The sequence below is a fragment of the Ictalurus furcatus genome, chromosome 14, assembly GCF_023375685.1.
Source record: "Ictalurus furcatus strain D&B chromosome 14, Billie_1.0, whole genome shotgun sequence".
NCBI classification, from domain to species: Eukaryota; Metazoa; Chordata; class Actinopteri; order Siluriformes; family Ictaluridae; genus Ictalurus; species Ictalurus furcatus.
In genome coordinates this window covers 20,961,095-20,983,807 of record NC_071268.1, presented here as the reverse complement: position 1 = coordinate 20,983,807, position 22,713 = coordinate 20,961,095, and the positions used below count along the sequence as shown (strand labels likewise).

The window sequence follows — 22,713 nt, the reverse complement described above, 5'->3', positions numbered from 1 at the left end:
AGAAAGAGGATGTAAGAGTTGGATTCAGACGTCCATGGTTCTCTGTAATGTAAACATCAGCAACCTGAACTGAAATAAAGGAATATAATTGTCCAGAAAGAATACAGTGATATACCTCATACACATTACACCTTGATTTAAAAAGTAATACATTTTTAATCCTGTAAATTTCCTCGAATAAATTCTTTAACTAACCAGCTTTCTGAGCAGAAGGTTTAAGACACAAGGTTTATATGGTGTAGATGTGACTAGTGGTGCCATATGGTGTTTTATAGCAGAGGTCAGCTGGCCTTGTTATTCAGTGGAGAGATGTCAACGTATCCTTATCCGTGTAAGTGATGTTCCGGGTCACAGAGACGCATTGTGCTGGCAAACAAGCCTGAAAAGTAAAATGCTGTAGTGTCCGGCTTCATAATTCTCAGTAGATGATGTTTGAGCCTCCCATCCTGGACTCTTCTGCAATGAGGTAAGATTTGTGGCTTGTTTACACCCGCGATATCTGCTGTTGCTGCGATACTTTTTTTTTTTTAATTAAAAAAAAAGCTCCATTTAATACACGTGCAGCAAGTTTAAAGTGATGAACGCTACCAGCGAGTCCTAATGAGAACTGTTACTGGAGAAGAGTGCTGTAAGTGGTGAAAAGCTGACAGGAAAAAATGAGCCATTCATTTATAATTTTATTAAATCTGTCAATGAAAAACAGACGAGATGTAACCGTGAATGTTGGGGAAGAACAGTCAGCATGGCTGAAGTGAGAAATCAGGAGCTTTCGGTGCAAAAATTCACTATTATTGCAAAAATGTTTGATCAAATTTGATCAGCATCGCACTAGTCCATACAGAGCAGCACTGTTCACTAACGAAGGGGGAGAATGACAGAATTTAAAAAAAAAAACAAAAAAAAATGAATGGCAATAATAGTAATCATAATTATATCATAATTACAAAAAATTTAATTTTTTTAAAACATTTCTAAACGGACAAAACACAATCACCTCGATAATAAGACGATATTCGGTCACCGTCACATCAGAAGTCATTTTTTTATTATTTTTTTTTTTAATATTGTTTTTAAAAATACTTCACCATCTACTTATACTTTTTTATTGCGAAAATAGGTGATGAGTGATGGAGCTGGAGGGCAGAAGAGGGCCGTTGGCACTGAGAGCAGGCTGTAGTATGTGTGTGGGGTTGTTTGTCCTCTTCTCACACACACTCCAGCAAGGAACTCCGTTCAACGAGGCTCCTCCCTTTATTTAAGCTGTATTTCTGTTTCGCAGTGGACTAGATGTCGGTTTGTAGAGCGCTCTGTACACTGATCATAATCCCTGAACAAACGCAACGCGAGTGCAACCTCAGTCTTGTGGTGGTGTTTTGTTTTGTTTTTTTTTACACCTCGGACAGAACTGGACTGATTTGGGGCGGTTACGTGAAGGTGCTGCAGGAAAAAAAATAAGACGTTTTTTTTTTTTTTTTTTACGCTTTATAATGGTAGGAAGCATACATGTGTTCGAAAGAGTTGTGGAATGCTTAAAGAGGACGTGTTGACAGTACATGGTTCCAACAAGAACGCTCAACATCGATTCTTCGACCAGTTTTTCCAAAAACAGCAGAATGAAACAAACGAATGAAGTAGAAGAACCTCAACAGGAGTGAAATGCGCACTCATGTTCTCCCCCTCAGGTTCTCCATGCTTTCGCTAGCTCAGAGAAACACCACAGAGAAACGAAAGGAGGCAGTCTGCAGAAGTCTCTCGGACTTCTGTTCGTTTCACACGCTCTATTCCATCCAGAGGCAACAGTGTGTCTCTCTGTGTTAGGAGTCTCCTGTGTGTCTGCAGGGGCCTGAACAGTGGCATGCAGCTCTGATGGGAGGTGTTGGTAGATTTTGGGGTTGAGGGAGGGCTGTAAACAGTTCTGTGGCAGGCCCTTGGCTCAGGGGGTTCTGTCTCTGTAAGGGGGAATAGAGGCTGAGAGAGAGAGAGACGTGAGAGACGGTGGCCTACTTCCATCAGAAAAGGTAATAGCAGTAACACTGACATAGCAATACACACTCATGATTTTCAAACATACACCGTAATCAGTTCCATCGGCTCACAGTGACGACGACGTCTGAGGTTCTTTAATGTGTTTGGAGCCAACTGGAGTTTGAACACTGGAGTATTGAGACAAGCGAACGCAGTTATTTTGAAAGTGCTTCAAGGACATTTTGTCTTCTTCTTCTTCTTCTTCTTCTTTTTCCCCCCTCAAATTTTAGCCTGAACTATTTGGCTATAACCTGTAATCTTCTTAATGTGTAAATCTGTTTAATGCTTATTCATTCATTCGCTCATTCATCTTCAGTAACCGCTTTATCCTGGTCAGGGTCACGGTCTATCCCGAGCCTATACCGGGAACACTGGGTGTGAGGTGGGAATACACTCTGGATGGGATGCAAGACAACATGCACACACACATTCATTCCAGAGTTTCCGCTAAGAAATTTTGGTGCTGGCCAACGTGTCTGGGAATGATAAATTGTACCGGACAAACTGGGAAAAATATCCAGTCATCTCTTTCTGTTTGTGTCTAAATGGATGAGATTTCTGCTTCTCTGTAGGTGAAGCGACGCTATCAGATGGCTCAGAGACTACGACGTGCTCCTCCTGTGTTGCGCTGTTGCATGCTGGCTTGTCTTGTAATGTTTTAGTTATGTACCACACACGCGCACACGTACAAACTACATAAGTATCAAGGATGTAATAGCAAGCCAATCAGAGTGCACGTTACAGGAGAAACGTGAAAAGTGAAAAATATTTGCGCAGACACAGAGACCTTATTTAGGTGTGCAATTGCGAACATGCTTTATCTAACGTATGTCTACTTCGTGTTAATGTTTTTACCAGACATGCTGTGCAACAATTTGTGGTTTTGTCGGACATTGGGAATTTTTAAAGGTCAAAAACCTGTATTTACCGGCTAACGGAAACTCTGATTCATACATTTATTCATGGCTGGGGGCAATTTATCATAGACAATCCACCTACTGGTACAGTATGTGGGAGGAAACCGGACAACCCAGAGGAAACCCATGCAGACGCAAGGAGAAAGTGGATCTTCTCACGGACAGTAACCAGGGCTCAGGATTGAACCGGGGACCCTGGAGCTGTGAGGCGGTAACGCTAATCGCTGTCTCTTAATGCTTGTTTTGATGGTAGTTACACTCCATTGTTCTTCCATTGCATATTTCATCTCAGGTAATTTTTACAGGATACAAAACATCACTCTGTTCATCCATCTGAAAATGGAATTTGAGTTAATGAGCAGCAGTGTGTGTGTGTGTGTGTGTGTGTGTGTGAGTGAAGGTGCAACAGAGTGTATAATGAATCCAGATTTCCAACTATAGTAGCTCACTACAACATGGTCCAGTCTTACATTAGTCTACACACACACAGCTTCCTTCCCCATTCTCTCTCTCTCTCTCTCTCTCTCTCTCTCTCTCTCATTTTCTCATATTCACTGTCTCTCTGACCTCTTTCTCCCCCCAGACTGAGAGCGGGGTGCAGTCCTAAACCCTGCCACTACGGGGAATGAGCTAGCGGTGGGAAGGTGCTACGAGTTCAGCCACAGATGATTGAGGCAGTCTCTTGCGGAGGCGCGTTTTTCTGGAACCATCTCCAGCATGGGCAACAGGAAGTTTGTGAAGTGGCCGGCGTCCTCGGCTGACCAGCCGTACTTCTCCACCAGGACGTCAAACAGAGACCACGGCTTAAGTTTAGTGATGTGCCGCAACTCACCTACAGAGGAAAGCAGAGAGAAAGCTGGATATAAAAATGCATTTATATCAGCAGCCAAAGAGACTTCACTCTCGATAAAACGGTGTCTTGAATGTTTGATTTTTTTGCGCAGATGGTCCATGGTGCAGTCAGCGATCAGCGAACTACACTGAGCATTTCCAGTAGCTCTCTTGTTATGTGATGATCATTTGAGAAGCACACTAATGACAAATAAAAGCACTGGCTTGGTATCAGCAATGCAGTCGTTATTATTGGTAGTACACTGATGGCCCACAATATTTAACCCTTGTGTTCTTGTGTTCCACGCACCTTAAGCAAATACTGCCCTCCTTGTATTATATTATATAAATATTAGACTGATCAATATTAATTGGATAAAATGTCTGCTAAAAGCTGATTCACTGAAGGTGGCCATGTTTTTGAAGTAACACAACGGTAAATAAAATCCAGTTGCAGATAATCAGAACAATGCAGCACACCAAAGCTTAGCTTTATTGGACTTTTGGTTTCTGAGAAACAGCTATTTGAACTTCCTATCATCATCCATACCCCAAACACACGTCCTCATAACATATGGAAATCCAGCAACCAGTCCTCTGTTGCTTTGGGTGCCCAGCTGTTTTAGTAAATCAACCTATTAAGATTGACTGGCATGTGGAGGCCATGCTATTTGCAAATCTTAACATGTTTGTAATAATTATTGAGTATTAGATTAGAGTAATTTGACACCAATTATGCAAATGATCATCAATTTGAGTGGGTGTGGCTAAAAGGTCCAAACGGCAAATTGATGTGTTCAGCCAAAGGATTAGGAGGAAAAAGAAAACTTCAATTTGAATCCTTTTTTTTCCTCTCCCAGGGATACACTGGGAAAAACACAAAACATGAATAGCGCCCCTAGTGGCCAGTTGCACGGATTACTAGTGTGTCCCTAGAGGGAAGTTTCATGACAATATGAATATGAATATTGAACGTTCATGTCAGTGTTAGCGCTGTTAAATGCCTGCTGAAATCTGATTGGTTGTAGCAGCCATGTAAGGTCCACTTATAGAAATGCGATGCACCAAATTTCATCTCAATAGGACTTATGGTTCCAGAGAAACCATTATTTGAACTTAGCCCTGCCCCTTATATGTGGCCACTCCTGAAACTTTGCATGACCTCAGAATGTTATTCTGTATGAATCTTTCAGGTTTCATGTCAATCCATGCAAACAATCATGAGTTAAAGCTGTTTAAGTAAATTAGGCTCTGCCTCACAAGGGTTGATTGGCATGTTATGGTCATATTGTTTAGAAGTGTAAACATGTTTTGATAGTTTTTGAAGGGTCCGCTATTGTGTGTAGTTTGACACCAATTTTGTGAAGATTGGCCAAAAATAGGTTCTGCATATTAGGCAAATTAGCACAAGGTCTAAGTGGGTAGACCAAAATGGTTCTTGAGAATGTTTTGTTCAGTGGAATCAGCTCTTTGTAGGACTTACCATTCCTGAGATATAGACCAGAGCATAAAACCTTGTGCTATTGTACCACCATCAGGCCTACGTGGGTCCCTTAGTTTGCCTGAGTAGTAGGGGCCATACTGCATCTTTCCATGAAATTTGGTGTTTCTATGTCTTATGCTCTTTCCTCTCCATACTGTTTAGTGGAGAATCATAATAAGAACAAGAAGAGGAAGAAAAATCCAATTCAAATACAATAGGCTTCCAGCACTTTCAGTGCCTGGACCCCTAACAAGTCTTTCTGACCCAAACAGACCGCCAGGGTTAATCAATAAGCAACAGCCTTCAGCACCATCACTGTATGAACAAGGATTATATAAAGCATCAGTATATCTAGAAGTACATATGTCCAGCAATTACATGAGAAATTTGCTACTGGTATAAGATTTGGAGATTCATGAATTAATGTCTGAGGGCTGTAAGCGTGCACGTTTTTGTTATGTTTATAGTCTCCAGTTGAAGCCCTGGCATTCATGTGGCTGGCTCTTTAGCTGCATTTCCACAAGAGGAGTTGGGATTTGTTTTAATGGTCTGCAGAGTCAGGGAACCGCTCTAGATCCTACTGCAGAGTAGCTACTATTCTGCTACTCGGTTATTGCTGGAGTGGAGTGTACTGTAAACATACCTAACAATCTCTCCTTCTCTTTACCTCTCTCTCCCTCTCTCCTTCTGTCGAGCCACACATGTTTTTATGGAGATCTTGACCCTTTCTGCTCTCCGGACCTCTCCCTTTTTCCTCGCCACCGGCTCGCTCAATAGGGATAAATTCACACACTTAAAATCTGTATCCGGTGTTTATATGTTTCTGTAAAACTGTTTTGAGGCAATGTCCATTGTTAAAAGCGCTTTACAAATAAAACTGAATTGAATTGAAGTGCACTGGTGTTTGGTTTGATGGTTGGTCAAATTCATAGAATGACCAATCCTCTTAACCGGCATTTTTAAAACCTGTATTATGTTAACATGCAGTTATTAAAACTTGACTTCCTATGTACGAGGAAAACCAGCAAAGAACATTTCCAAGCTTTGAGTTTTGTACATGCTTGAATACTGGTGCTTCCTGCTGGAAGGTTTAAAAAGCTACATTAATGTTAACATAATCTTCACTGTGTTGTTGGATTGAAATTGTGGATTTGCCCTGCAGTTTGATCCACTTCTGTTATTTAATATAATAATTACTGTCAGTGAAGTGCTATGGAAATGCAAAGCAGGAACTGCATAGTACTTGTTCAGGATAGCTCCAAAACTCATAACTTCAAGAAACTCTGAATGTTTTGTGGAAACATGCCTTGACATTTAGGCCTGTCATCTAATGTTGTGTCTCTTAATCAGTTTGAAGTGTGATTTCGGTCTATGGATTGCTGGGATTCCTGTCTTGTTGTTTTGTTTTCTTATTCTAGGATTTAGTTCCTGTGGACTTGAAAATGGGGAGCTCTATTACCTTTCTTTGAGAAGAACTCAATGCTGTATTTTCCTGCAGCGATGACTTTACGTGGGACTTTCCCCAGCAGCTCCATAATGAGAGCGATGTGGTCTGACCACCACGCACACCAACACACAAACACAAACACACAGACAACAAAACACGCACACAGACATCAGTAAAACATGCACACACACACACACACATTTCTGCAGGAGGACGAGTAGATGCATGGCAGTCTAGCTCATGAACAGACAGACACGATTCCTGTGAAGTCCTTGTGACGAGGATCTTACAAGCTGCCTGCCTGCATGACTGTGTGATACTTTGCAGTATCACACGCTAGCCAGGGTGAACTTAGTGTATAAAAGTCATAATAGTGGTAAATTTAATAATAATAATAATAATAATAAGGATGTCGGTCTGTATAGAGTGGGACTGCGCATGTATTCGTCCTCCCTGAGTGCTCCTACAGCTACCTCTCCGGTTGAAGAACTCCCGAGAATATTTTCCAGACAGAGCAAAGTGGCGTGGAATACAGCCCAAGAGCTCTATGATGTGGGCTATGTGATCTACAAAGCAGAGGGGAGGAGGGAGGACAGAAGAAGAAAAAGAAGAGGCACAGAGAAAACAGTGCAGGAAGTATGGGTAAGAATGGATGACAGATGTTGATAGGAGAAGAGGGAGGCAGAGAGAACGAGAGTTAGTAATACTGTGATAAAGTACAGCGATAAACACAGATTAACTGGAAATACATACAGACACAAATTCTTCGTGCTTAGCTGAATTTCAACAAGCCATTAACTGAGTCAAGTCCTCCAGCATCGTGATATTTTTATTTTTTTTGTTTAGACCTGTGGGGACTGAGACAATGTTTTGGGTGTGACGGTGCAGAAAATGAACTTAATGAGGGAATCAGTGGGAACGAGGGAGAAAAAAAAAAGTACACGGCCTGCAGGGTACAATGGACCGGAATTAATCATCTGATCTCAGGTGAGATCTCATACTGGGAAATAATAATACATTTCTGTGTGTTGCAACCTAGACATGGAAAAGTTGACTGAGGGGTTAAAAAAAAGCAGGATATACTGTCTGTGTGCGTGTGTGTGTGTGGGGTTAGAGAAGCGTGAAAGGACGAGATTGATCTGAAGACAGTGGAGTGGGAGAGTGTCTGAGACTGGAGGAGGATGAGTGAGACTGAATGAAGGTTTAGCTAAAGGAAAGGAAAGGAAAGGGCGAAGTGAGGAACTTAATGGTGACTGGAAGATACAGTAATCTTAGAAACCAGGCCCATAAACTAAACCTTAAACTTGCACACAATTATATACACAAATACTAGGCAAAAAAAAGATACAGTTATAATCTTCTGTATTCTTATTGAATAATAAACAAATGGTTCTATTCCTGTTTGGTATACAGTCTTTTGATATAACCATATGAATATAGTTCAAATTATATGAATTATTAATATTATAGAATAATTGATTAAAAACAATAATTGAGATAAGTGTGATCTGAGATCTACCTTCATCACGCGAGTAGTCCTCTCCTGAATGTGGCTCAAACAGATAGTCTCCTGTTGCCAGCTCAAACGCCTAAAGGAGACAGAAACAGGAGCAGTGAACAGCCTGTAACTGGAATGCAATCAGTGACTGGCACGTTACTGAACTGGCACGTTACTGAACTGACACGTTACTGTACTGACACGTTACTGTACTGACACGTTACTGTACTGCAGGAAATTGTTCAACCATGACTTCCTGTTTCACAGGGGTATAAATATGAGGTAACACATGGGCCAAATTCCCTTAGTTGTTGGGAATATGGGTGAAGGAATATAGCTGTGGTGTACAGCAAAAGGTTGTTGAGCTTCACAAAATGGGAAGTGGCTATAAGAAAAAGTGGCTATAAGCACTGAAAATGCCAATTTCCACCATCAAAATAATTAAGAAGTTTCAGTCAACTGGAAATGTTATGGATCACAAAATCAAGGTCCTGCCATGACCATCCCAGACCCCTAACTCGAATCCCATAGAAAACCTGTGGGGTGAACTGAAGAGGAGAGTCCACCAGTGTGGACCTCGAAATGTGAAGGATCTGGAGAGATTCTGTATGGAGGAATGGTCTCAGATCCCTTGCCATGTATTCTCCAAACTCATCAGACATTATAGGAGAAGACTCAGATCTGTTATCTTGGCTAAAAGGCTGCCAATAATTGTTGCACACCTATATTTAACAATATTTTTTTATATAAACCTGTGTTGTGTTTGCAACTGTTTGATATCCATGAGAGCAGAGTATTTCTGTGAATTTTTTGAACAAAAGATCAAAAGGTTAAACAATAAAGACAATATTTCACAGCCTTCTTTGCTCATATTTACCAAGGGTGCCAATATTACTGGAGGGCACTGTAGAAGTGTAGCAGTACAGTAAATGTACTAAATGTAAAATGTAATGTTTAAATGTAAAACGCAGACACTTATATTTAGCTTTAACATTTGATTTAGGAAACAAAATTTGAAACACAGCCATTTTCCCCCACAACAAATATGAGCAGTTATTATCAATAATCACATAATTTAGAGCTAGGTTTGTAGCCTGAGGAGAGCAGACCCAGTTGAAAGCCAGTTATTTCACTTCTGGGACACGCGAGTTGCATTTTCTTGCCAGCTAGTGATTAAGACTCTGCAAGAAGCTTGAATGTTTTTCTAAGTCGGAAGCAGCCTAATTATGGTAATTCTGAGATGACTTGACAGTGGTTTTGTAATGATCATGTGCAAAGACCAACAGAAAGAGACAGCCAGATATCACTTAGTCATTGGACAGCTTCAGTAATTGATATGAAGAATATCAGAGACTGGATGAATCTAACTGTGACTGGCTGATACAAATACGGTCCTGTGGTAGTGTTGCACACTGTAATGAACATGCACAGATAAACTCCAAATAGAGTGCTTACCATACAGGCAGTGCTCCAGATGTCTGCAGGAGTGCTGTAACCAGCACCAATTAGAACCTCAATAGAGCGGTACTGCCGCGTCTGAATGTCTTCGGTAAAGTGCTTGTGCTGAAAACGAAAGAGAAGCTGTGATTTTACAGTCTGAGTCAAAACAGCGAGACACTGGCCTATCAGCAGTATTATTTCGTGATCTATTAGATAAAGTCTTGTGCTACAATACGACCTCTTCCCTTTCTCACCGAGCTGCAATTTATGTGGACAGAAATCGATGCACCTGCATTAATGTGGGTGGAGTAGCACAACAAGGGATGTGACATCTGACATTTAATATTCAAACCCACTTTAGTCCAAAATTGAGGAAAGTTACCTAGTGCCCTCTTGACAACTGTGGTCACAAAAACACTTAAATAAATAAATAGCATTGTTTCTAGGAGCACAAAGCTTGCTGCTTTTCCTTATGCCTTGCTACTGCAATTGCTTTACAGTAGGATCATGAAAATAATGCCCTGTATCTCCAAAAATATCAATACAGTTCAGTCCATTTTCCCAGAGTTTAAAATAGAGCGAGGACTACAAGCCTGGATTGGGAGTAAAGACAAATATACAATACACAACAATTAATTATACACATTTCTAGCAGCATGCGTCCTTTGGCCTTTGAAACAGCATGAATTTGTCTGAGAATGGAAGCTACAAGATGCTGGATGTGTTGTGCAGGAACGCTGCATCATGCAGAAGTGACTGCATTGCATAACAGCCTTTTCCACCTCATCCCACAGATGCTCAAGAGGGGTGAGAGCCGCAGTCTGTGCAAGCCACTGAAGCAATGTAAACTCGCTGTTATATTCTTGGAACACTCAGTGATGATACGTGCCTTGTGACACGATACATTATCTTGCTGGAAATGTCCATCCAAGTCTGCAATAACTGTAGCCAAGAAGAGATTCACTTTTGTTCAGCTCTTCGGGAAATGATGATATTCTGATCCTTCCATCAGCATAATATTTAAGAACTGGGCAACTTTTTCCAACTCAACAATCCTGTTTTGAGTATCCTGATTTTCTGATCAGATTTTCTAGTTTTGACTGATTTGGACTTTTCTCAATATGGTTATGTGACTGCAGTGTAATTAATTTCTTCACATCAGAAGAAAATGCTGATATTGATATTCGCAGTGGTTTTGTCATGTTTCTGCCTTTACATTCATTCACTCATTATCATGAAGCGCTTTATCCTGGTCAGGGTCACGGCGGATACGGAGCCAACCCTAGCTACACTGCTCTCAAGTTTGGAGAATTCACTTTGGATCAGAATGGGATGCCAGTCCATCACAGGGCATCATTCACACACACACAAACATTCACACCCAGGGGTAATTTAACCTAGCCAATCCACCTATCTGCATGTTTATTTTAACAGTGGGCGGAAACCACAGAATGTGAAGGAAACCCACACGAACACGGGGAGAACATGAAAAACTCCACAAAAACAGTAACCTAAGTTCAGGATTGATCTGGGGACCCACTGTGCTGCCATTTCTGCCTTCACATTTTCTGTATAAAATGCCTAAGCAGTTACTATAAACTAAATAGTTAGCTAGCTTAGGCTTGGCATACATATTTCCTACTTGCCAAACAGTGTTCGCACAGTTTTACCCACCTGATTGCATTGTTCGCTCACCTTCCCATTTCGTAAGCACAAATCCACAAGTTCAAACAAGCCCCTTCTAGAATCATCTGAGCTTTGCCTACAGCTGCTGACCCACTTGTGCTGAAAGCCACCTGTCTCTGACGCAGTTCTTCCCTGGCACCAGACATGGTTCATGACCATTTTTGTCAATTCAAGACAAAGTCTTGAATTAAACGCTGAACATCTGAAGATGGTATTCTGTACAGTAATGCTGAATTTGGTTTAGCCTGTCTGATTGCTTGTATGATTCTCACCGTTCTCTTTTGAGCCCTCTGTACGCTCACCGTATCCCACGGATTTCTAATCACTGGTAGTATATTTGCATCTTGCTCCATTCTCTCAAAACCCTTGAAACTGCTCGTGTTTGCAAAGCTCAGGACTGGCACACGAGTGCCAAATGTCATGCCAGATTTAATGTCACATGTTTGGGAGTGCTGGTCTGCCTGATTTACAATGGGGGAAATAAGTATTAGACGCGTCAACTTTTTTTTCAGTAAATATATTTTCAATGACGTTATTCACATGAAATTTTCACCAGACATCAGTATTAACTCAAGAAATCTGGAAATATAAAGAATTCACAACATTAAAGTCCATAAATAAAGTTATGTGTAATAAAGTGGAATGACACAGGAAAAAAGTATTGAATACGCTAAGAAAAAGCAGTTCTCCAAGGCAAGGTAAGGCAAGGTACCAGCTGAAATTCGTAAGTAATTATACCCCCTGTCTGTGCAAATTAATATCAGCTGGATTAGTAAACTGATGGTCTATAAAAAAGGCTTTTTGTTACCAAGGTGTCACACAACAAACATCTCATGATGGGTAAAAGCAAAGAGCTCTCCCATGACCTTCGCAACCTTATTGTTGCAAAACATATCGGTGGAATCGGATACAGAGGTATTTCAAAACTTCTGAATCTTCCAGTGAGCACCACTGGGGCCATTATCCGCAAGTGGAAGCAACATCACTCCGTCATCAACCGGCCACTAAGTATTAAATAAATTTCAGTTAGCGTGTTCAGTACTTTTTTCCTGTTTCATTCCACTTTATTATACATAACTTCATTTATGAATTTTAATGTTGTGAATTCTTTATATTTCCAGATTTATTGAGTTAATACTGATGTCTTGTGAAAATTTCATTGGAAATATATTTACTGAAAAAAATGTTTTACTCGTCCAATAATTATTTCCTCCACTGTGTACGCCACAACATGATTTGGAAGATTTTTGTGAAGGTGGGAGTGTACCTAATAACCTGGCCTCTTTATACTGAAAGCAAAATCTTCAAAAACGACACCTTATATTTTATATCGCTTCCCAGATTAATCAAGGGAGCTGATGGATTACAAATCCACAAAACAATTGCATCTTACCACCCAGCAGGCATTGCCAAGGTCTGCTATTTTCACTCTGAGTATGTCAGCGTTGCGAGGGTCGAGAGGATTCACCAGCAGGTCAGCTGCTCGTGCTTTAGCTGAATGAACAAGTACAGAGCTGTTAACGTAGATATTAGAACAATACCATAAGCAGAATAAATAAAATTTATTGTCATCAAGTGCTATCACACTTGATATATATTTGAATGCAAATCTGAATCATATTTCATAGTAGCACAGCCTGTCTTTTTAAAATATTATTGTATTTGGCTCAATTACTCTACGTAAGCACTAACTTAAATAAACTTATTTAGAATACTGATCATGTTCACGTCATTTTGGTCTGAAAGTAACAAGGTTAAGATAAGATAAGATACCTTTATAGTCACTATACAATGAGATATCCTTAGATACCATTAGATACCATTAGATACCATCAAGAGTAAGGTAGTATGTATAAAATAAAGGATACAAATAAAAACTAAAAACAAAACAAAAAAATAACAATAAATGTTATTTTTAACTTTCAAAAAATATTGTTAGAAATGGGCAGCAATTTTAGTCCCTGTCATTCCTATATCTCTAATTTACAGCACACCTGTATATCTGCCATCAGTAGGATGCTCATACATGGAAAGGGTGTTTGATGGGTATATTTATAATATTTCCTATAAAAATAAATGTTACAAATGTATTGCTAGAAAATGTAAATAAAAGAGCCAAACTCTAGTCAGCCATTCTCGGAATAATAATAATAATAAAACTTTATTTTATAGAGCGCCTTTAAAAGCAGCTTCTCAAAGTGCTTGGAAGTGAACAGATGCCAGTTAGAGATGAGTGTGTGTGTGCCACCTTTAGGAGTGTCTCCTGTGCTGGAGGATGAGACTGTGCGGCTACGCTCGGCGTTGGGGTTCGGGTTTGTCTCTCCGTCCTCAGGCTCACGCTCGGGGTCCAGTGGGAGCTCAGGGAAGCGCGGTGCCGTGGCTCGGTGTCGAGCGCCATTACGGAGTGCCGTCTCTCCGTTGAACAGCTCGTAAGAGGCCTCAGAGGCGTCCCGGTCAGTGGCGCTGAGCTCTGACTCCACCAGCGGGCACAGCATAGGTGAGGGTGAGGGCACCACGGGGACAACATCTAATGGATGGTTTGCGTCCACTACTGCATGACCGTTGGTTTTTGAGGTGTCGTTGGGGCTCTCTGTGGAGTTCCTAAGCTCCTGGGCTTCATCCTCTGCTTCATCGTCATCATCGTCCTCTTCGTCATCACCTTCGTCTTCGTCGTCTTCATCGCCTTCCTCGTCTCTTCTTTCTTCTTCTTTTTTTGGCAGCTCAGGCTGCTCCTCCTTTGCACACTCATCTGTCTTTGGTTCCGGCTTCTCATTGGAAGATACAGTTTCAAGCCTGTCTACTGCTCCCTTTGTGTCTTCCTGACCTGCTTCAGCTTCCTGCTGCTCTGTTGTTTTCTCCTGGTCTTCCTCATCATCTTCAGTTTCTCCTTGTTCCTCCTCCTCCTCCTCATTTGCAGGGTTGTTGCTCTGTTCATGTGGTGGTGTGTTGGTCTCTGTCGCCGCTGAGGGATCGTCATCATCAGGAACGCTTATGTTGGGAGGTACTTCACAGTCCTCCCGCTGTTGTGGCTCTGGAGGAGCTGCACCTAGGACATTGGAAAAAATAGAAGGGTTCTGTTCTCAGACAAAAATGAATGGACCAGTTAGAGTCCTGCGTGTGTGTTTGTACATGCACGTGTACACACTGCCACACTGTGGGGGCGGAGAGGAAGTTGGAGGCTTGCCTGTCTCTGCATTAACAGACCTTGGTATCTCCCTCTTCATTTATTTTTACAGTCCAGTAACATTGGACAGGGAGATACGCAATACTGAAATAGAATAGAATGGATTAAAATATACACTGACTGGCCATTTTATTAGGAACATTCATGTGACAGCAGCACAATGCAGAAAATCTTACAGATACAGGTCAAGAGCTTCAGTTAATGGGAAAAATGTGATCTCAGTGACTTTAACCATCGCATTTTTTGTTGGTGCCAAATGGGCTGGATTGAGTGTTTCAGAAAGGGCTGATCCTCCTGTCCATGCACAACAGTCTTTAGAGTTTACTGAGAGCAGCAGTTCTGCTGGAGGAAACCTTGTTGATGAGACAGGTCAGAGGAGAATGGCCAGAATGGTTCGAGCTGAGAGGAAGGCTATCGCAACCTTAAATAATCACCTTTACAACCATGGTGAGCTGAAAAGAAGAACTACAGGCCTGAGTGGGCTCACCAAAACTGTTCACCAACAGTTGTAGATTGGATAACGTCGCCTGGTCTGATGAATCTCGATTTCTGAGTCAGAATTTGGCATCAACGTGAATCCATGAACTTAATCTACCTTGTTACAACAGTTCAGGCTGGTGGTGGTTGTGTAATGATGTGGGGAATGTTTTCTTGCCACACTTTGTACTCCATAACACCAAGTGAGCATCATTTGACTGCCATAGCCTATCTGAGTATGCTGCAGGCCATCTTTATGGACCCAATTTACCCATCTTATACTGGGTATAATAATTTCCAGCTTGATGAGCACGTCATTTCAAAATGGTTTCATTAACATGGAATGAGTTCAGTGTACTTCAGTGGGCTCCCTAGTCAACAGATCTGAGGGATACAGGGATTTCTTTAAAGCTGCTTTGTGACCATTGTTTAAAACGCTATACAAATTCAAATGAAACTGAAATGAAATTGAATCCAATATACCACCTTGGGGATGTGGTACTGTAGAATGGGAGATTCGCATCATGAATGTGCAGCTGAGAAATCTGCAGCAATTATGTGATGCAATCGTATCAACATGGACCAGACTCTCAAAAGAATGTTTCTAAATACACTGTGGAATCCATGCCATTTACATTTATGGTATTTGGCAGATGCCCTTATCCAGAGCAACTTACATTTTATCTCATTTATACAATTGAGCAGTTCAGGGTTAAGAGCCTTGCTCGAGGGCCAGCAGTGGGAGCTTGGCAGTGCTGGGATTTGAACTCACAACCTTCCAACCAACAGTCCTACCACTACCCTCTATGCCATGAAGAACTGAGGTTGTTCTCAGAACAAAAGGGGAGGGGGTGCTAATAAAGTGTCCAGTGAGTGTCCAATGAAAGCTAAATCCAAATTCAGTTACAACACGTTAACAAGTCAATTCCGTATAAACGACCCACTCTTGTGGGATTCTCTATTTCATAAATCAAAATTACGAGTTCCAAAGCAGTGGAAGATTTTGTGATTGTAATTAGAGTGTAAATTTAGCAATACTGAGCAGTTTCTTAGTCTTTCTTCATTTACCAATACATCTAAGGGAAATGCTGATACATCCAAGGGTTTTGTCTATTTCCACAGTGATTCTGCTTTTACACTATTCAAATAAAAGTCTTAAAGGAAGACTACTAGCTAAATCTTTAGCCTCAGTCATTAGCTAGCTTATGCTCAGTATCCCTATTTTCCAGTTGCCCAGCAACAGTGATTAGCGTTCTCATGATTGTTAACCAACACCAAAGGAATCGAATGCTCGTCTTGCCATGTCGAAAGTTCACACATCCTTCAGAGCGAGCTCTTTCTAGAATCCTCTGAGCTCCACCTGCAGCTGCTGACCCAGATGTGCTGAATGCTCTCTCTGTGCTGATCGAAGGTCATGTGATGGCACTAATAATGATGATGCAGGCATAAATGGAAAATGAAGAGGCATTATAATGCACAGAGTATGGGCTTCTGATACAGGTGGCTACAATGACTGAGGGCTGTTAGGATAACAGTATAAATCAAACACATTTTAATGATAGTTTGTAGAGATGAAAATAGAAACCCAGAGCCCTCGTTTATCAACATTCCATAGAAAAGCTTGTGCGAACAATAAAATTAGGATTGGTCAAACGTCCTTATGCAGGTCATATACACAAGTGTGCACAATGAAGCTTACTAAATTAGCAGTATTAGCAGTTCAGTCTCTATATAGAGCTTTCATAAGTGAATACTTGTTTGCTTTTTACATATGCATGCTTAAAGTTGTGCATGAATACACTCAAATCTAAGCAAATGTCGTATTAAAAAGTCTGCGCAAACGATTTCAGCCCTGTTTTGTACATTTGCACAGTTTATAAATGAATGCCCCGATGTCTAAAGCTCAAACATCTCTTTTATAATCAGTGACCACTCACATGTGTGGTTGGTTAATCGCACAGGCCGTTCCCTCTCTCCCTCTCCTTCCTCTTCTTCATCTATGTCGTCGTCGTCATCATCGTCCTCATCATCGCTCTCACCGAGCGCTAGTGCAGGTCCTGGTGGTGGGTTTAACCCTTCGTTGGCTTTCTGTCTCTCAGCCTCCCTCTCTAATGCCTCGATCTCCAGCATGCGCCTCTGCAGCAGCTCCGCCTGCCGCTTTTGCTTCTTCTTCAGCTTCTTCTTCTTGTTCTTGGAGATCTTACCCACCTGTAGGGGGCACCACATACACATAATAATTAACCAAGCATTTTACACACTCCTGCTTTTGCTCGGAGGATGATAAGGAATATCTTATTATTAATCAATTAATTAATTAATTAATTAAGCAGTGGTTCTGTTGGGATTGTTAGTGCTACAAACCTGTTTGAGTTGCGGTGCTGTGCTCACTGTAGAGAGGAAAAACAAACAAGTTAAACCATATTCCTCTAACAAGCCCTCAGGGCGGTGACGACCAAGATCACAATTTTAGCGAGCTCCATATAATTAACACATCACAATGCCGAATGCATATTGCATCAGTTAATCTCGGTTATGTTACCTTTCCGTTCTTCCATAAACGGCTCTGTTAGACCATTTAATTTTATTGAAGTAAATATGGCTTACAAGACAGCGTAAGTTACCAGTTTATCATGTTACATAATACTATGCCATCAATACAAAAGCTAATTAACTTTATCACGCTCATAGTATGTTATTAATGGGTAAAATTATACAATACAATAATTTAAGATTAAACTAACATTAAGTGCTCATTTATAGCCAACTGTAGAGCTTGTAGTCTAAGCTACTATCTTGTAACTAGTAAGCTGACTTGGCTAGCAACATTACAAGTAGTCTAAATTAAAAACTCAAATTCTCAAAATGCATTTCAGAAACCACCAATTGCCTTCAAACATTCACATTTATATCAAAGTGTCTGACATATACACATTTATATCATAGCTATGTAAGATGTTAGCATCTTATATATACATTGTGTATCTTTCAACAAGAAGTTAAAGTCTGGTAGCTTTAGTGTCCTTTGAGCTGAAAACATAATGGGCAAAACATTTTATCTATGGACAAACCTAAATTGTCCTCCACAGCTGATCTTAGGTCAGTTGAAAACTGATCATCACTGCTGATTGTGTCCAGGAATGTAAGTTTTTCGACATTCTACCATCATATTATCAGGATGTCGCTGTTTCAATATTGAATTTGACAGCGGTGTATAGGCTACATGGGAGGTAAAAAAAACCAACCAAAACCTTCTGAAACTTCCAAGGTCCTCATGACTATTTATAGCCTTGCTAGCCCTCTCACTGTTTAACACATTATAAATGATGGTTTATACCAGAAACATGTGTGAAAAGCTGATGAAAAAATGCTGTTTGTACTGCACAAGATATAAAGTTCTTCAGTGAGCCAATAAATCATTTTTTTTTCTTTGAGTTTAGGCTAAAAGAGGATTTAATGGCTCTGTCTGTCCTGTCTCTCTGTCCCAGTTCCACATTAAAGCTGCTGGCTATTTCCAATACCTGGCTCTCGTCATCTCCTCACTCCATCATATGGTCCCACCCTGCTCAAGGCCACACAGGCTATCACATCTATAACCAGCCTGTCCTACGACACCTTATCAGGGGATCAGGCTCTATTCCAGCAGTCGTGATGTCTATAATCATCATAGTCTTGAATCCATATTTGTCTTAAATGTGAGCTGTCAGAAGAAAACTATGAGTAACTAACGTGCTATGTGTGTGATGTCGCTTTCCTGCTCACATCAAGGACAAATTCGGGTCAAGTAGTTTGTGAGTGTACAATAGCTGGAAGTGGAAGTTTGTCTATCGAAGATCTACGAAGAGTGGTTCTCACAATCGGCTCATGCTGCACTTTTCACCGAGTATATGACTTCTTCTGAGATGTTTGCAAGAACTTTATCAAATTGGTCAAAAATCATGCTGCATATCAAAGTCCGATGTAAATCAGTAATGATTTCTGGCTTCCTCTAATAGATTTCTGGTTTCCGCTATTATTTAAACCTAATCAAACTTGTTACTGGTGATAAAATAAAGAGAAGCTAAATAGCTAAGGTTAGATCCTGGTGTTCCTTCTTTCTATGTTTAAAGTGTTTGGCAAACTAGATATTTTCCAGTTCCCAAACACATCAGGCCTGCACAGGAAGGCACTTTAATTAGACTCCACAGGCAAAGCTAAAGATCATTACATCATTCACACTGTGGGGCGGAATTATTTCGAGTATTTATATAATTATGTTTATATTTAGCATTTAAAAGATATGCTCAATTAATATGACTAAGCCATCTTATTCATGTATGTGCAGGAACACCGGTTGTGCACTATGTAGACAAACTGTGCTCCTTGGACAAATAACTGTGATAAATAATCATGATGGTTATTATTTTATCCTCTATCATGTTGTGGTGTATTTTGTGAAAAAACAACAACAACAACAACAACAACAACAACAAAAAACAAACACACAGTGTAATACCTGCAGATCCAGAGGGAGGAGGAGCTCCTGCTTTCTGCCACTCAGTGGCTTCAACCGCCATGCGCCTGACAAAGGCGTCATCCACACACATCAGGATGTTCTCCGGCTTGATGTCTGTGTGAATGATCTTGCACTTAGAGTGGAGGTAATCCAAACCCTGCAAGACCTGCCAATTAAATACACAACATTTGATTCAATCACTTTGCCTGGAAGAGGAACGAGCTGAGATTCATGCTTCTTCAGGATGCTGCTGTTGCGCTGAGATAAAACATATATCATATGATCGCTTAGTAGTGGTTCTTAAATGGGGTCCAGAGACCCCCAGCGGTCTGTGACGCATAGCCAAGGGGACTGTACTGTTTAATCTTTTACAGCAGTGGAAATCAAAGTAATTTTCAAAGTAATTATATGTATTATTTAGGCGGTATAGTTATTAATCTGTTTGTCTGGTAACTTGAATTGAACAAGTTTAATCCAAACCTTAATAACTCCAACAAGTATTCCGTTACATAATGTCATCTTGGACCCGATGTGTTCTTTTGGTGGAAAGCTCAGAAAAAGAAAACTCTATGGTTCTTATAAATAGACAAAATATTTACCTATTTATTTATTTATTTTAGAGCTAAACAGGTCGCTGGCTGCAAAAAGTTTAAGAACCCCTGGCTTAAAGAACATCCATCTATCTATCCATTCATTTCCCATACCGTATACCCTACACAGGGTCATGGGGAGCCTGGATCCTTTCCCAGGGAGCACATGGCACACAGGTCACAATCGCACACGCATTCACACACTATGAAATGCCAATCAGTCTACAATGTATGTCTTTGGACTGGGGGAGGAAACCGGAGTACCCAGAGGAAACCCCCGAAACATGGAGAACATGCAATATCTGCGCACACTGGGGTGGAGGCGGGATTCGAAACCCCATTAAGGTGCAGGACAACCCCCCACCCCCCACCCTTTCGCTTAAAGAACATCTAACTTAGTTTTCTGATATACATTTCTTATTTAAAATTCAAATCAGTGCTGTTCACATTATAATATATTTCCAATAATGTGTTTTGTGTTTGTTGGCGTGTGTACCTGTCTAATGATGCTCTTGACGCACGGTAAAGGCAGGCCCTGATAGTTGGACTTGATGATCCATTTCAGTAGATGGTGGCCGAGGACTTCAAACACCATACATACATCTGAGAGCGTGAGTTAGGTAGAATAACACAATCGAATGCATGCATACGAGAGCTAAAAATACCCAAGCGCTTGTACACACACTGAGGAGGATACGGATCCCGTTTATCCCCGAGATCTTGAAGTCATCGATGAGCTGAACCACCATGTCTTTATTGGGGTCAGTGGGGTCACTCTCACGTACCTGATAGACAGACATAGACGTGTACGATTACCACACACTCTGAAATGAGCTCTCAGGATCAAATGGCTTAAACGCTTAGAAACACTTGGCATATCATAAAACCTGTCATCTGACACGAGCGGCATTAACTTAATGAAAATTATTTCTGTTCCAATGTACAAGGTAGAACGTGTTTAAATGGACTGAAGAGGATGCAGTAAAATGGCCGTGTGTATTGGAGTATTGTACTAGTGGCCTTTTCACTTACACATCGGAGTAGTTTGATCTCGTCTAGTGCCGTCTCTGTGTAGTGCTGAGCACTTTTCACCACCTTCATCGCCACAAATCGCTTTCCTCTGTGGACAGAACACAAGACATGTTGTACATTCAGGCTATAGCTGTTGTTGAAGCTGCTGAACTGAGTGTGTGTATGTGTATGTCTGCCCATATGGGATTTTTGGCTTCCAACTGACTCCAGACACAAAGTGCCTGAGGCTACAACTGCACATCCTATATTCCCTGCACTACATAAAGTTATCTCAAATCTCTGAATGATATTTTCAATCCATTTGCCCCCTTAAAACCCCTTTCTGCAGTAATGCAGCAACATTTCAGTTTGTTGGTGTGGACTGTTTCTTTCTGTCAACAAACTGGCAAGTGACTTTATAAAAAAATAAAAAATTCCCAGTGGAACAGATGGGGTGTCTGTTGCACTGCCTTCTGCATTGCTTGCACTGTGGTTTGCTATATAGGTCGTTTTTATCTGCCATCTTTACTAGGACGTACAGAATGAACAATACGTTTCTGAGCTTTTTGGCTCTTGTATAGTGCAATACAGTCAATCACAGTATATCATCAGGAGTGTGAAAACTTTGGTAAGAAAAAAACAAAACAGTGTTTTCTGACTGACAGTAGAAATTTAGTCTGGTTGGTTCTGCAATAATTTAGTAACGACTTGCCTAGTGCATTAAATACAGCTAATAATATAAACTCCTCTAATTTCATGTTATGTTTATAGTTGACATTTGGTAGATACTCCAGCATCTTTCAAACTAATCTCTACCCACCGCATATAATATACATACAGGTGCATGTAAAAAAAAAAAAATTAGAATATTGTGGAAAAGTTACATTTTTCCCCGTATTTTAATTCAAAAAGTGGAACTTTCATATATTCTAGATTCATTACACATAAAGTGAAATATTTCAGGCCTTTTTTTGTTTTAATCTTGATGATTACAGCTTACAGTTCATGGAAATCAAAAATCCAGTATCTCAAAATATTAGAATAAAGAATTTATAATACAGAAATATCGACCTTCTGAAAAGTATGTTCATTTATGCACTCAATACTTGGTCTTGGCTCCTTTTGCACAAATTACTGCATCAATGCGGCATGGCATGGAGACAATCAGCCTGTGGCACTGCTGAGGTGTTCTGGAAGCCCAGGTTGCTTTGATAGCGACCTTCAGCTCGTCTGTATTGTTGGGTCTGGTGTCTCTCAGATTCTCCATGGGGTTCAGGTCAGGCGAGTCGGCTGGCCAATCAAGCACAGTAATACCATGGTCAGCAAACCAGTTACCAGTAGTTTTAGCACTGTGGGCAGGTGCCAAGTCCTGCTGGAAAAGGAAATCAGCATCTCCATAAAGCTCGTCAGCAGATGGAAGCATGAAGTGCTCTAAAATCTCCTGGTAGATGCTGCATTGACTCTCGACTTGAGAAAACACAGAGGACCAACAAAAGCAGATGACATGGCACCCCAAATCATCACTGACTGTGGAAACTTCACACTGGACTTCAATCAACTTGGGTTCTGTGCCTCTCCACTCTTCCTCCAGACTCTGGGACCTTGATTTCCAAATGAAATGTGCAATTTAAT

The 22,713-nt window shown here is 40.8% G+C and overlaps 1 protein-coding gene across 3 annotated transcripts in view; it reads right to left on the bottom strand.

Moving 5' to 3' along the window:
• Positions 1-660: 660 nt before the first annotated feature.
• Positions 661-22,713, bottom strand: part of srpk2 (SRSF protein kinase 2) — a 62,138-nt gene continuing 40,085 nt past the window's right edge. For 2 of the 3 annotated variants that reach the window (XM_053640886.1, XM_053640888.1), the window contains 12 exons: positions 21,103-21,190; positions 20,768-20,855; positions 20,567-20,673; positions 19,481-19,646; positions 17,350-17,375; positions 16,926-17,196; positions 13,576-14,373; positions 12,721-12,821; positions 9,657-9,764; positions 8,223-8,292; positions 6,716-6,808; positions 661-3,774 (listed from right to left, as the gene is read on the bottom strand). In XM_053640886.1, coding sequence (XP_053496861.1) covers positions 3,590-3,774; positions 6,716-6,808; positions 8,223-8,292; positions 9,657-9,764; positions 12,721-12,821; positions 13,576-14,373; positions 16,926-17,196; positions 17,350-17,375; positions 19,481-19,646; positions 20,567-20,673; positions 20,768-20,855; positions 21,103-21,190 — 2,101 coding nt within the window. In that variant the 3' untranslated portion in view covers positions 661-3,589. Of the gene's footprint in view, positions 3,775-6,715; positions 6,809-7,176; positions 7,270-8,222; positions 8,293-9,656; positions 9,765-12,720; positions 12,822-13,575; positions 14,374-16,925; positions 17,197-17,349; positions 17,376-19,480; positions 19,647-20,566; positions 20,674-20,767; positions 20,856-21,102; positions 21,191-22,713 lie in introns of all 3 variants that reach the window. The other variant, XM_053640887.1, reaches the window with a different exon arrangement.